This window comes from Haliotis rufescens, unplaced genomic scaffold, assembly GCF_023055435.1.
Source record: "Haliotis rufescens isolate VD_foot unplaced genomic scaffold, xgHalRufe1.0.p SCAF_7, whole genome shotgun sequence".
NCBI lineage: Eukaryota > Metazoa > Mollusca > Gastropoda > Lepetellida > Haliotidae > Haliotis > Haliotis rufescens.
The window spans coordinates 40,119,744-40,135,253 of NW_025964361.1; the positions used below are offsets into that span (position 1 = coordinate 40,119,744).

Sequence of the window (15,510 nt, forward strand, 5' to 3'; positions counted from 1 at the left end):
TGCTGGAATATTGCTAAAAGCGACGTAAAACCATACTCACTCACTCACTAACTACACGTATACCAAATTTCATTATATTTTGAATACAAATGGCTTGGTAATGCTAATAAAGAGGTTTCTCACAAGTCGGATTCAGATAAGAATTGAACAAATTCGGGAATTCATTGAGTATCTGTAGTTCAATGTAAGCAGTTTCTGCAGGGATCACAAAGTCATATCATTTTTAATGAAAAGTGAACGGGATTAAGTCAACAAGGTTTCATAACAATTACGATAAGTAATGTGCAGCATCTCCTCATTAATGTCATGAACATGAGCGATTTATCTAGGATTCAAAACTTAGCGCCCTGAAGCTTGGCAGTCACATTGGGTAAAAGTAGTTACAATGCTTGAAATTTGTTCTCAGTTTCTTAACACTGCATTCAATGCACCAATTCAAAAGTAAGCCTTAAAGTCTTTTTATCGGATTGGTCAGTGAAGTAACCTCTATAACATTACTTATGACTACATAACATGATTTGGGAAATTATTTATTCCAGAATGTGACAATTGTTGCAGATGGGACCAAATATTGGCCTCTGAGGCCTAGATAAATCTGGGTGCATCTTATCGTAGAATATTTACAGTTCAATCACAGAGAACAGAGAAGGTTGATGAACATATTGATGGAGATATTCAGCAGCACTCACCCAGAAATCCATACTCCAGTGGGAAGAGACCAAGCCCCACACCAAGGCCAACCTCGTACCTTACTGCAAGACCCAACACTTCTCCAATGATGGCGTTGATCAGGAATAGAGTGATGAATAAAACCCAGCTGAATGTGAAGGGCCCCTGGACATTCTGCATCGTGAATGACTTCATCTCACCTGGAAATAGTCAATGCATGTGTAGAGTTGATCATGAAAAATGGCAACTTTAGAACAATAGCATTGCAATCAAACACTGCACAATTGTTGGGGTTTTTTTCGTACTCAGCACCAGCTATCAATACACCTTCTTGGTCTGGATTGGTCTGGTATTTGTTCTACACAAGATAATTTCTGGCCCCGTCATCAATGTCACATACTTTTAACCATGATGTACCACGAAGAAGTCAACATCTGAACAACAGCACTGTTACCATGGTTACCTTTTAGTTTGCCGAGAAGGAATGACTTGCCGCTGCCCCACTTGGCGTAGAGGCCGACTGTGATGGGGGTGACGAGACCTGGTTCACTAAGAATGTCGGCCAGAGCGCTGCTGTAGATCTCGTAACCCAACAGGTTTTCAGCATCAGTTGCATTCAGATTTCCTGAAACAAGCACCTTCAAATTTAAACCTTATCCTTTTGTAGGTGTAGTCTACAAACATTTCTGAATTAACGTGTTTGAGATTCCCTGTAATATGCTTATTAATCCCTGAAGAACAGTGTTCTTTATAATCTACGCCAGCTTTTGTTAAACTTTGGGGAAGAAATGATGCAATTCACACAATCTCATTAAAATGAGATCTGTTACTCTGATACAATATCTCTCTACATGAAGCTATGACAACCCATCAATATCAGGGAGCATCGGGTGAACCCTGAAATGAATCTGACGGCCCAATGCAAACAAACTTGTATGGGTTCTTGTGGCAATCAGATATCAGCATCTTAATCTCTTTACCAGTTAAATGAGGAAATAACAAAGAGAGCTCACACCGTTTTTGGGAGTGGATGCCATTGCACTCGGAAACTACCGACCAGATAAAATATCCACAACACATACAGCACACCCTTTTTATTTTCCACCCAGAACTGCCCATCATATGTTCATATTGGAGATAGAAATCAAATATCCTGCTCTGAATGCTGTACCAAACATTTAGAAGCCTTGATGCTGAGCTGCTGGGTAATTTGAGATCGTGAGCATTACAGACATGGATCCTGGGGCTAGTGTAGGTTTAACCAAATGTGAGCCCTGGATACATAGTGGACGAGTTGACAGCCTGAACTGAACCATTTGGTAGCCTCTTATGACCAGCGTAGGTTACTGGGATAAACTCTAACCTGGAATCCCCGGCCTATCGTATTACGTCTATTGATCATACACATATCATTGTCTTACTCTGTCCCAAGATCTGGGTAAGGATGCCTCGCTGGTGGTAGGTGTCCATGTTGTAAGGTGTCTCCCCGGACTTGTTGGCCCGGTACAGGAGGCGGCCATTACGGGGATTCCGCAGAAGTAGCTCGGTGATACGCTTGCTTCTTGCACGGATGGCAATGTGCAGAGCTGTGTCACCTCTCTGGGAAACATCCAAAAGTTATAGTGTCAACAAGTGATTTATATATGGATATAGAGTGAGTGAGTGATTGAGTAAAAATATAGTCATATTGGCAGTATTTCAGCCATATCGTGACTATATGGATAGAAAACGCAACTTGACAAGTTTTTCTGTCTTACTGTTTATTACTCTATGAAACCTCTCGTCTCAGATACTTAATCAAATTAGTTGGTTGTTCTTTTCTTAAGGCTGCATTCAGCAAATAAACAAACAAACAAACGAATCTGGACCAGACACTTCAGTGCTTGACATCACAAATAACCATCCATGTCATTGGACACACAATCAACAATCGCTGACCCTGACCACACGATCCACCAAGTCACCTTGTACGACCAGCATGGATTACTGGGGACCAACACTCACCCGGAATCCCCACAGGGCTGACCAACATTATAACAACAGCTACTAATACTATACCTTGTCAGTGGCCGACACCTTGGACCCCTTATTCAGAAGTAGCTTAACGATCTCTTCATTTCGGCTGCGGACAGCTCTCAGCAGTGGGGTATCTCCATCCTGAAACACACAATACACTCCAGTACTCTCCTATATTCTCAGATCTGCTTACAGTCAGAGCAAAAGTCTCTACCAAATTCTTTTGAGTGTACTGGCACGAATTTAGCATTATTTTCAGTAGTATTTAGTATTATCATGTGGATTATTATTAGCTGACCTTACTAGATCTAACAGAATTTCAGTAGACTCGGGCATTGGACTTTTGGCTAGAGTCACAGATGATACAATCTCTATACAGTATCAACATTTGGTACTAGTGAGTGAGTTGGGTTTAACGCCGCTTTTAACAGTATTCCAGTTATATCACGGCGTGTCAGCTTAATGTGGGAGGAAACCTAGAAACATAATCGGGGCGACCCGGGATTCGAACCTACAATCATAGGTTTCTGGTGTGCCCAAGGGACGTAACCCTGCACAGCGAATCGCGGCGCCTTAGACGACTGGGCCCCCCGTGCCCCCCAACATTTGGTACTAATACTGTAATGTAAAATATATTTGTCGGTAGATTCATCTTTCAATTCTATAAAATCAGATGTTAACATGTAATGAATAGATATTACAAATACAGAAGCGATTCTTGAAGGGCATTTAGTGAGTTGACTATTGTATTGCAAAATTTAAAAGGACAATAAGGCATAAATTCTTGTATGACCCTGACCTTTGTGCTGATCTCCAGGTCAGGCTGACTCTCCAGGAGCTGATTGACAATGTCAGTGTGACCCTTCTCCACTGCCCAGTACAGTGCTGTCTTCTCCTCCTGTCACACACACACAGATTAACACATCCATCCACATAATGTATTCATTCAGTGTTGTGATACAGTAACTACTGACATCAGAAACAAAATGGATATAGATCACATATAGTTCTGTTCTGTTTAAATGGTCAATGTTCACAAGACAGTGTCGTTACATTTCGTTCACAAGGTATCTGAGAACTGTACATCTAGATGATAATGAAAGTACAAGTTTATTTTTAAAACTTTTATTTCTGTAAAAAGTAGTCCGGAAGGAGCAATAGATCTGATCTGATTAATATTAAGACTCTCAAATTTTATACATTATCACTATTGGGGCTAGAGGACTTTCTAGCCATGCACAAGTACAAGCAGTCAGTGAGAGAGTACGACTTACTGATCCCTCGACATCAACGTCAGCATACTTCTGCAGCAGGATGCGCACCACCTCCGTGTGTCCCCCCTTGACTGCATGGATGAGCACCGTGTCTCCAGCCTACACACACAGTTCACAGTGAAGCAATAGCATCACACACACAGTTCACAGTGAAGCAATAGCATCATACACACAGTTCACAGTGAAGCAATAGCATCATACACACAGTTCACAGTGAAGCAGTAGCATCATGCACACAGTTCACAGTGAAGCAATAGCATCATGCACACAGTTCACAGTGAAGCAATAGCATCATGCACACAGTTCACAGTGAAGCAATAGCATCATGCACACAGTTCACAGTGAAGCAATAGCATCATACACACAGTTCACAGTGAAGCAGTAGCATCACAAATACAGTTCACAGTGAAGCAATAGCATCACACACACAGTTCACAGTGAAGCAATAGCATCACACACACAGTTCACAGTGAAGCAATAGCATCACACACACAGTTCACAGTGAAGCAATAGCATCACACACACAGTTCACAGTGAAGCATTGGCAACATACACACCCTAGGAATGTGTAATGTTTTGTAACACCCTAGAAATATGCAATGTTTATGAAGATCATCTAAATGTTCAATGATTAGTAACACCCTAGAAATGTTCAATGTTTAATTACACCTTAGAAATGTTCAATGATTAGTAACACCCTAGAAATGTTCAATGTTTAGTAACACCTTAGAAATGTTCAATGTTTAGTAACACCTGAGAAATGTTCAATGTTTAGTAACACCCAAGAAGAATACCAGGTCTCGAAAAACTTTCTTGTACCCAACTTGTCCTGCAGGGCAAGTAGATAACATTTTGCACTCGTCCTGCAATATTCCACTTGCCCAGCTAAATTTCATAAAGTTCTCAGTTATTATTTACGCAGACAGTTCGTTCCTTCACTCATTCGTTTGTTGTTTAACGCCACACTCAGCAATATTCCAGCTATATGACGGCTGTCTGTAAATAATCGAGTTTGGACCAGACAATCCAGTGATTGACATTATGAGCATCGATCCACGCAATTGGATACGATGACATGCATCAACCATGTCAGCGAGCCTGACCACCCGATCCCGGTAGACGCCTCTTATGACAAGTATAGTCGCCTTTTATGGCACGCATGGGTTGCTGAAGACCTATTTTACCCCGGATCTTCATGGGTCTACACAGACAGTACAAAATAATTCAGAGTCCCCGCAATCTACATTCATCAAACTCACTCAACAGTTATACTGTTTTTTTAGAAAATTATTAGGGATGAATGATACTATTGAAATATATGTACTCGCCCGGTAGAACGAGTGTTTCTTTACTGATTTTTCATCCTGCACATGTTGCCACTTGTCAATACAATCAAATGAGTGGATTTTTCAAGCCCTGTTTACAAAGGTTAGTAACAGCCTAGAAATGTGCAATGTTTAGCAACACCCTAGTGTTCACAAACAAACGTGTATAGACTGCAAGATAATAAAAGTATTGAATATACTTCTACATCACTTAAATAACTGGAGTATTGAAACAGTTCAGTTCACTATATCCAACAAGACAATAATTACCCTATCTGCCACATTCACATAGGCTCCCTTGGTCATGAGGTCATGTACGATATCCACAAACCCCTCCTTGGCACCGATAGCCAGAGCTGTCAGAGCATCCTGAAATGATGTAATAGTTACCTCCCTTGATGTGACATTGCAACTCATTTGGTTATATCACCATGGAAAGTCATGGTAGGTTTTTGTTTCTCATGACCCATACATCCCGAAAATGCCCCCCCCTCCCTTAAATATTTATCTTTTTTTAGGACAGCTAAGAAACATTTTTTTCAACTAAAGTTGTTTTTTACACAAGATTCCAAGCTTGTGCACACACAATGACATTCATAGTGTCAGATTCACACGGAACCCTCCCCAGGCCAATGTCTTTATTCTTTGACTCACAAAGGGTCACTTGGTGCATAACAGCTCAGAACAGTATTCTAATTATATCACGGCTTGTCAGCTTAATGTGGAAAGAAAGCCCGAAGTGATGCCGCTTTCAGACATTTACCACTTTGGTACAACTCAATAGCACGGGAATGGTGCTGATTCAAACCCATGATCATAGGTTTCTGGCATTCCCAAGGGACGCAACTCTGTACAGCAAATTGCAGCACCTAAGATGTCAGGGCCACATGTGCCCCATGGTGAATATGAATCAAGTATTTTTTTTATAGATTTGTAACTAAACATGATAAAAGAGAAATAAAACAAATAATCCCATCCTCCCTCTCTACCCAGTCAGTTTTGAAAGCCATGAGAAACGAGAACCATTTGTAACTGAATCACATGCAATAGTAACATCATACCATGAGTTTCTTGTTTATATTAAAATTAAATTAGTTCAAAATCGGTTAAAATGAAATACCTTTCTACTATTCCACATCTCCACGTTCTACATGAATATTCTCCACATCTATGATCTTATTGTTTACAAATTAGGCAACACTAGCAATAACGTTTAGAACTTTTAACAAAAATCAAATCACACAGTGATGGATGAGTGTAACACACTGTTACCGTGGTAACACACTGGCAGACAGTGAAGTGCAAATCAGCTCACCTTGTCCACAGCATTTACATTGGGGTCGTGTTCCAGAATGGCACGCACGACGTCCAGGAAACCGCCTTGGGTAGCTACAAGCAGTGGCGTCCATGAGTTCTGTGTAAATCAAATCATAACATTTTACTACCATGTCGAAATTAAGAAAATATTTATTCCTTTGACATTGCGCCACACTGTTTTTTGTCAACTGCCTTACAACTGTAAATTTTGTTGATATAGAATGTTTTTTCTTTCCCACCTACTGACAGGTATTTTCCTGTGAAACATCTGTAAAGTAAGTAAAACAAGAGAACACAAGCATTTCTTCGATAAGCATGTGAACTTTCATTCATGTAACTTGTAACACCAATTTTCTAACTCATTTGAGATCATGACCAATAACATCAGTGTGTAAAATATCTTCTCTGACTTAAACAGTTTTTGCGAAAATTTGTTCCCTTTGAGAAGAGGACGGACGGACGAACTCCGTTCCTATATCCCCCGCCCCACATAATGGCGGGGGCTAAAGAGAGTGTGTCCTTACCATGGACACAAACAATAGTTCCAAGTATCATTTTACTTTAAACAGTTAAATCCAATTGGCAATGTTTCCATGGAGACAGAATTATGATATTTCTTGGAGTATATGAAGAAATGATATGACAGATGTTGTACTTAAGTTAATAATTCAGCAGCAGCAAGAAAGATCAGTGTTTCTGTTTAATCTATCATGACAGAATTGTTTTTTGTTTTTTTGTATTATGTTTTGGATTTGTATTTTCTGATCAGATTGGCATTTTTATAGATAAACTTTAGTCATTGGAACTGTACATTGATACATTGTTCTGTTTGTTTCATTGACATCTGTTCTTACCATTCCTGATGAATCAACGTTGGCGCCATCTGCCAGCAGACATTCAGTTATCTCGAGATATCCCTTCCTTGAAGCCCAGATGAGAGGTGTTGTTCCATACTGTGAAACAATTACAGGAGGAGTGAGCATCCATTTAACAATTCACTTCAATGTTTTTTTTGTGTTTGTGGAGCTATAAATGTAAAAAATGGTGTGGACACTTTGCACACTGTTTTTCACACTTATCTCTCCAAAAACACAAAAATTATAAATACTTAAAAAACAATAACAACACAAAAATAAATGTGAGACAACAGTACGAAATCACTGACATCGTCCAGCGCAATAATGCAACACAAGTCCCATCCATTTTGTTATCAACCAATCAGGAACAGATGTCCCTTAGCAGGCGTGGCCTAATTTTTTAAACTGCTTGGTTAGCCATTCAAATGCCATGGAACCAATTGCAAATTAATTTTATCTTCACAGCTTAGTGTGTGACACAATAGGACCTCTTCTCATCAATCTGTTGCCTAACTTGCAAACTACATTCATCCCTGATGATCAGTGTCAGAATCCAAAGTGAGGCTTATGATGTCCTGTCTATCATGTCTGTATAAGACAAGCATCATTCCAAAAATGGGTTCTCAATGCAGTTACTATTTCAGTTAAGATCAGAATTATAATGGTCTCCATTTGCCAACTAGAGCTAATGAATACAATGAACCAAATGAACACACACATCACTAAATCTACAGTGAAACCATATTAAATTGAAGTCCATTATACTGTTTAACAAATATTAGACAATTTGAACTTACAGTCGCGGCTGAAGCCACATCACAAAAGATCAACACAATGGAAAAACATCAGCACGTCCTTTCAGAATTTGCATTAATCAGAATCCAACATGTAAGATCACCTTCGATGAAGCATTACCTTGTCTGTGGCATTGACCTTGGCTCCACACTCCAACAGTTTCTTGACGACCTCTGTATGACCTCTACCACTAGCCCAGGCCAGACATGTCATGTTGTGCTGCAACAAACACTCCCACATACAGCTCATGTAGTCTGGACATCGTATGTTCCTTACTCAACAGATTTATATGTTTGTTTGTTGTTTTTAACACTATACTCAACAATATTCTAGCTGTATGACTTTCGACCTTAAATAATGAAGACCTGACCAAACAATCCAGTGATTGATATTATGAGCCACCAGGATACAATCACATGCAAACAACCAAGTCAGTGAACCTGACCACCCAATATATGTTGTTGCCTCTTACAGAAAGCATTAGTTGCTGGGGCCAATTATAATTATAAATCACCACTGGGTTATACCATATAAGACCTACCTCTGCCTTCACATTAGCATTAGACCCCCTGTCAAGGAGTTCCTGCACGACCATGGAGTGTCCCTTGTAGCTGGCCCACATCAAGGCCGTCCACCCACACTGCAACACAAACAGCAAGTCAAAACAGCATGGTCAAGTACACCTCGGACATTAAGGTACTGTGGGATAGTTTACACTGCTCCGATGTACACATTAAGCGTGTTAAGAGCACCCTGTTTCAATATTTATTATGGAACTGTACAAATTGGCATTGTGTTGAATCAGATATGGGTTAATATCAGGAATTTGCTATCACAAAGTTTAAGGTAGCATATGTATTTCAGGATGTTTAAGGTGGCAAAAATAATTTCAACATGTCATTTTAACTGCAGGCAATGATAAGGTGAAACTGTTTATAGAATCTTAAAGTTACTGAAAGAAAACAGAGCAAAAATGATATACAGGAACTGACCATGTCGCGGTGATCTATGGAAGCATGTACTGACCATGTCACAGTGCTCTATGGAATCATGTACTGGCCATGTCACAATGTTCCATGGAAGCATGTACTGACCATGTCACAGTGTCCTATGGAAGCATGTACTGACCATGTTGCTGTGTTCTATGGAAGCATGTACTGACCATGCTACGGTGTTCTATGGAAGCATGTACTGACCATGCTACGGTGTTCTATGGAAGGTTGTACTGACCATGCCATGGTGTTCTATGGAAGCAGGAACTGACCATGCCACGGTGTTCTATGGAAGCAGGAACTGACCATGCCACGATGTTCTATGGAAGCAGGAACTGACCATGCCACGGTGTTCTATGGAAGCATGTACTGACCATTTCACAGTGTTCAATGGAAGCATGTACTGACCATGTCACAGTGTTCTATGGAAGCATGTACTGACCATGTCACGGTGTTCTATGGAAGCATGTACTGACCATGTCGTGGTGTTCTATGGAAGCATGTACTGACCATGTCGTGGTGTTCTATGGAAGCAGGAACTGACCGTGTCACAGTGTTCTATGGAAGCATGTACTGACCATGTCACGGTGTTCTATGGAAGCATGTACTGGCCATGTCACAGTGTTCTATGGAAGCATGTACTGACCATGCTACGGTGTTCTATGGAAGGTTGTACTGACCATGCCATGGTGTTCTATGGAAGCAGGAACTGACCATGCCACGGTGTTCTATGGAAGGTTGTACTGACCATGCCACGATGTTCTATGGAAGCAGGAACTGACCATGTCGTGGTGTTCTATGGAAGCAAGTACTGACCATTTCACAGTGTTCAATGGAAGCATGTACTGACCATGTCACAGTGTTCTATGGAAGCATGTACTGACCATGTCATGGTGTTCTATGGAAGCATGTACTGACCATGTCACGGTGTTCTATGAAAGCATGTACTGACCATGTCGTGGTGTTCTATGGAAGCATGTACTGACCATGTCGTGGTGTTCTATGGAAGCATGTACTGGCCATGTCACAGTGTTCTATGGAAGCATGTACTGGCCATGTCACTGTGTTCTATGGAAGCAGGTACTCACCATGTCACGGTGTTCTATGGAAGCCTTCTTCTCAAGGAGGACTATGACGATCTCCAGGTGGCCCTCCTTGGCCGCACACAGCAACGCGCTCCAGTTGTCCTGGGGGAAACACAGATTTACAATGGAAGTCTATGTAGAACATGGAGCAACACAGATGTACTGTCACTTCAACAACATACACAATCTACTATAGCACAAGTGACTAAGGTTTTAGGCTCCTTTTAGCAATATTCCAGCAATATCACGGCAGGAGACACCAGAAATGGGCTTCACACATTGTACCCATGTGGGGAATTGAACCCATACCTTAGGCATGACAAGTAAACAAATTAACCACAAGGCCACCCCACAGCCCCTGATCTGCTACTGAGTCTATGTAGAAATTCACAGAAGATCTCCAAGATAGTTTAAGGTAAAGATGATAAAACATAAATTTTAAAGAAACATTTCGTATCAACCTGAATATATTTTGTTGGTGGTTAGATGTATAGTTAAACACCATTAAGTTAGTTGTCACAGTTTTTTCTCCACATTGCATACAATTTTCCACATGACTTCCACAAAACAATTAAAATCTTAAAAACTTTTATTTACTTTGAATGACTGAGTATAGGTTCACATCAAATTTAGCAACATTCCACAAAAAATCCAAGCGGAGAATATCAGAAATGGGCTCGAAGTTAACGCTTTAACCACTAGGTTTTCCCACTGCCCCACTGCTTGAAGGAGAATATCAAAATAGGGATTAATGTTCCAGATAACAAATACAGCTGTGAACAAGTTAAAGAACACCCACAATTGGAAGGCTGTATGTTACAATACCCACCAGCCTTAACTATTGTCATATGAAAACATCAGGTTTCTTTAACTTCTTTTGAGTAGTGTATATTTTACTCACATTATCAACAGCATTGGGGTCCACTCCTGCATCTAAGAGTTCTCGCACAATGTGTAGTTCCCCCTTCTCACTAGCCAGCATCAGGTACGTCTGACCGTTCTGCAAACATGTCCAACAGAAATGTATCGCATATTCACTCTTTTTCTCCAAACTGTTGCTAAGAGATGAAAAATGTCAGCACATCAGTTTGATTAACTGTAGGTCGCTTGCTCATGTTCATGTTCTGGGGCCATTCAACAAAGTGATCTTGGCACTAAGACAATCATAGTTCCTATACTAAACATAGACTTATGACCATCGTAGCGCTAAGATCGCTTTGCGGAACAGGGCCCTGGTTATGTTGATATCATCCAACATTTTTACTACACATACATACGAAATATTCATAAGGTTAGTACACGGTGGCACGTGGTCCTGTGCACAGCGCACAGGTCACAAATTGGGTGAAGTTAAGCAACGTCAGTCACAGAGAATAGTTGGATCAGGGGACCGCGTTCGGCAGCTTGTCTCCTGAGAGTTTCTAGGGCTTTTGGCCCAGCCCCACACTGAAGAACATACACTGTCTCCTTAGGCAAGAGACTTGCTGTCCACCCTGCAGTGTTGCCCCTAAATGAGAGCTGAAATGTATCTAACAGTCTGTAGTCTCTTGTGTATATTACAGATTTTATTAACAGAAAACAACAGTGTAAGAGGGGCATAAAAATGCCTTGTAAGTATTATGGATAAAGTTTTAGTTTCACCAACATTTGAACTAAATCTTTTCAGTACTGCTCGATCTCTAAAAAAAAATTCAACTTGTCTCGTACGTGAACACACAATGCCTTTTAGAAAATTGTCAAATGTAACAAATGTTTTATTCTGGATTACACTTTCTTAGTAAAGCAGCAATTCTAGTCCTTTTCGGGTTGAATCCCATCTGGGATTTGAACCCAAACTCGAATAAGGCACCTAAGGACACAAAGTTAGCGATCTAACCATGCTAACCCACCGCAGCATCCACAAATGCTGGTTGCCAATAGATGCCTCACTCAAGTGTGGGTTCGAATCCCGAATGGGACTCAACCCAGAAAAGTAATTGAATACGTACTTTACCAAGAAAGTGTATCCAAAAAATAACATGTGTTGTGTATGGTTGTAATAAACCACCCCAGGGCACTTATTAAGGCAATGGTAGGTGTAATGTTCACTTTGTGAAACAGGCTCCTGGATTTCTACCTCATCTCTCTCCTCCAGATTGATGTTCCCACTCTCCAGCAGCCCGTGCACGGCAGACAGGTCCCCCTTCTCAATGTTGTCCCATAACATCTGAGCCTTGAACTTGGCCATGGTGCTGTCAGACAAGCAACTGCTTCACAGATGGATTACTAACAAACTGGTAGTTGTGTAGCCTGATTGTTGTATCTTAAATTTCTTTATGTACCAGGTAATGTCACAAGTTTGTCATGACTGTCTAAGCTTGGAAAATGTCAGCCAAGTCTGAAAAAAAAGAAAAATAAATGAGCTTTTTTTTAATGAGAAAAGAAAGCATGGGAGCAAGTGCATGATGAATATGAATCTGATGAATGTAAAGTTACTTTGTGACCACAACTGTTTCATTTCAGCAATGTCATACTTCATTATACTGACAACAGTAAATATCAAGTATATGTGTTGTTGTTTAATGCCGCACTCAGCAATATTCCAACTATATGATGGCGTCATTAATCATGTTAACATCAAGCTATCAAAACCTATGATGGAATAGAAACTGTACCCCCAATTGGAAAAGAATCTATGAAGAAATTTTCTAGTTAAAGGTTGCACAAATGTTGATGTAAAAAAGTTTTTCTAAGTTTACAACATTAAAAAATCAAATTTACACAAAAAATACACATGTCAAAATTAAAATTGCACTGCACATCTTCTATTGGTAAAACTGAAAACTGTTCCTTAAATTTGCAGCAGTTTTCAAGTTATAGGTTGCACAAATGTTTTAGAAAAGAAACTCTGAAACATCATAAAAAGAATTTTGTGCCACAAACAACATGAAATGTATTACATTGCAGGAAGTTTTATTACATACAAATATTTACATAAACATTTGGCACAACATGGGGGCTGCCTCGGTTGCCTAAGAGACCCTGGGGTCGAAGTGACCCGGGTTTGACACCATGGGGTCATGGAGACCCGGGTAAGATGACAATGTCCCGGGGTCTTATGGACCCGGACTGTGTAGCTGTGAGAGGGATATGCCGGTCCTGGGGTCCGATGACCCGGACGATCCCTAGAGTTAAGCTAGTCCTGGTCGTGCTGACCGGACAGTACCGAAATAGCGTAATGTTCTTTGGGGGCCACAAGCCTTCCATGCTCTGAGTATGGAGTGGCTTATGACGCCCAAACGAGGTTAGCAACCGAGAGCCCCCAAAGAATTATAAAAAGAATAAAAGAAGTTGCTATCCATTAAAAAGTGTCATGTATTTATGTTCTCCCAACTTGTAAATGCATATCAAAGACTTGAAATCGGTTGCTCAGTGAATCGCAAAAGTCAAGCATGGAATAGGGGGTGTCAGTTACATGTAAGACAGATGCATCCCCCAACAGGTGCATTTAAGCAAAATTACTACACAAAATCCATTTATATTCATCTACTCAAAATCTACACAGAAAAACAAGCATTAAAGAATGTTAAGCTAAATTTCCAATCACAAAAAGATTATACTTCTTTTCATCATAGGCCTCAGCATCCTTTGACTGAGATTTCACCCACTCAATCAGTATTAATCTAGCAGTACGTACATCATGTACTGAAGTGAGCACAGTTAACTGTAGAAGGGATTTTAATACTATAGAAGGATCACATTAACCATGATAAGAGGACACCAACGGGATCGGGTGGTCAGGCTCGCCAACTTGGTTGATGCATGTCATCGTGTCCCAACTGCGTAGACATGATATCACAGGAATGTCTGGTCAAGACCCCATTATTTACAGACCACCGTCATAAAGCTGGAATATTACTGCGTGTGGCATTAAATAACAAACATGCAAACAAAAGATTAACCATGATACCATTATGCCTTAAAACAACAATGGAGTAGTAATCATGAGTAATAGACTAGTACTACCAATTACCAACAAACCAGGTTCCGACGTATTGTCACAGGGTATCCCCTCAGGGTAAACTAATAAACACCGGAGATAAACCTAATCTTAATAGGTCAAAATACTTCAAGTCTTGGGCATGTTGGGGGCCTGTGGAAACATAGTGAACACATGAGTGATAACAGGTTTAATATTAGTATCAACAAGTCATACTTCTTCATTGTAAGAATATCATCATGAAGTCTTCAACGTATTAAAATCCATCCAGTCGAAATGCAACACAGCAAGTTTACAAAACCATGTTAAGATGATGATGATGTAAAGAAAAGGCTCCTCATCACATTATACATGTCATCATCACCTATGAGAATTTTTTTCTAGGACTTACACCAATACATCATTTACTTGGCCCACTTTGTGTACATATCGCCATAGTAACAGCATTCACAATTGAAAAAATGTGCTTTGGTGCACTATATGCAGGGATTTATCAAGGTCCTCTCAGAGGCCGATAATCTGCCCCAAGTCAACAACAAACATCAGTAAGATTTCCCAAATTGGAACTAAAAAATTACCAAATTATGTACATATAGTTTTCTAAGGTGATTGTGAACAGGACCAATAAGGAGGGAGGGGCTTTAATGCATAGTTTTCCATTATTGCATTGAATACAATGTTAAAATATCATATTTAAATACCTCTAACCAAAATAACTTTTCTTAAAGTACCAATATTGAACAAACTAATGGTTTTGTATCCCCAAGCTGCCTGACCTGGGCTCTTCGTTTGAAATCTATTATGGTGAATATCTTTGAACATCTGTATGACAATACGACAGTAAAAAAACAGTCAATGTAATTGCCGTATTCAACGTAATAAGTGCCCACAGTGATATTTGCCAAAATAGTGGCTAGTGAACAATCTCAATTAGCACCCCTTCCAAGTGGTTTACGTACACAAGACTTATTTATTTGTGTATAATACGTACTCGTATGTTATATGCACCCTTAATTATGGGCAATTAAATCCTGGAAAGATATTTCTGTCGTATATAAACAGGCTGTCGGCATAAACCACATAATTTACGATTTTTCAACTCAAAATAATATTCTAATAAGAGCCCCCTATTTCTAATTTTGAGAGCGCCCTGGGCGCTTATTACGTAGAATACGGTAGTTGGCCAATTGTTCTTTGTCAG

The 15,510-nt window shown here is 40.0% G+C and overlaps 1 protein-coding gene across 4 annotated transcripts in view; it reads right to left on the minus strand.

The window, feature by feature from the left end:
- LOC124132643 (kinase D-interacting substrate of 220 kDa B-like) overlaps positions 1 to 15,510 on the minus strand; it is a 32,891-nt gene that overhangs the window by 14,552 nt on the left and 2,829 nt on the right. For 2 of the 4 annotated variants that reach the window (XM_046496645.2, XM_046496644.2), the window contains exons 2-15: positions 12,447 to 12,707; positions 11,232 to 11,330; positions 10,334 to 10,432; positions 8,795 to 8,893; positions 8,374 to 8,472; positions 7,456 to 7,554; positions 6,600 to 6,698; positions 5,555 to 5,653; positions 3,960 to 4,058; positions 3,485 to 3,583; positions 2,728 to 2,826; positions 2,091 to 2,268; positions 1,133 to 1,294; positions 690 to 869 (exon numbers count right to left, since the gene is read on the minus strand). In XM_046496645.2, coding sequence (XP_046352601.2) covers positions 690 to 869; positions 1,133 to 1,294; positions 2,091 to 2,268; positions 2,728 to 2,826; positions 3,485 to 3,583; positions 3,960 to 4,058; positions 5,555 to 5,653; positions 6,600 to 6,698; positions 7,456 to 7,554; positions 8,374 to 8,472; positions 8,795 to 8,893; positions 10,334 to 10,432; positions 11,232 to 11,330; positions 12,447 to 12,557 — 1,621 coding nt within the window. In that variant the 5' untranslated portion in view covers positions 12,558 to 12,707. Of the gene's footprint in view, positions 1 to 689; positions 870 to 1,132; positions 1,295 to 2,090; positions 2,269 to 2,727; positions 2,827 to 3,484; positions 3,584 to 3,959; positions 4,059 to 5,554; positions 5,654 to 6,599; positions 6,699 to 7,455; positions 7,555 to 8,373; positions 8,473 to 8,794; positions 8,894 to 9,279; positions 9,285 to 10,333; positions 10,433 to 11,231; positions 11,331 to 12,446; positions 12,708 to 14,342; positions 14,386 to 15,510 lie in introns of those variants that run through there. The other 2 variants (XM_048387281.1, XM_048387282.1) reach the window with 2 other exon arrangements.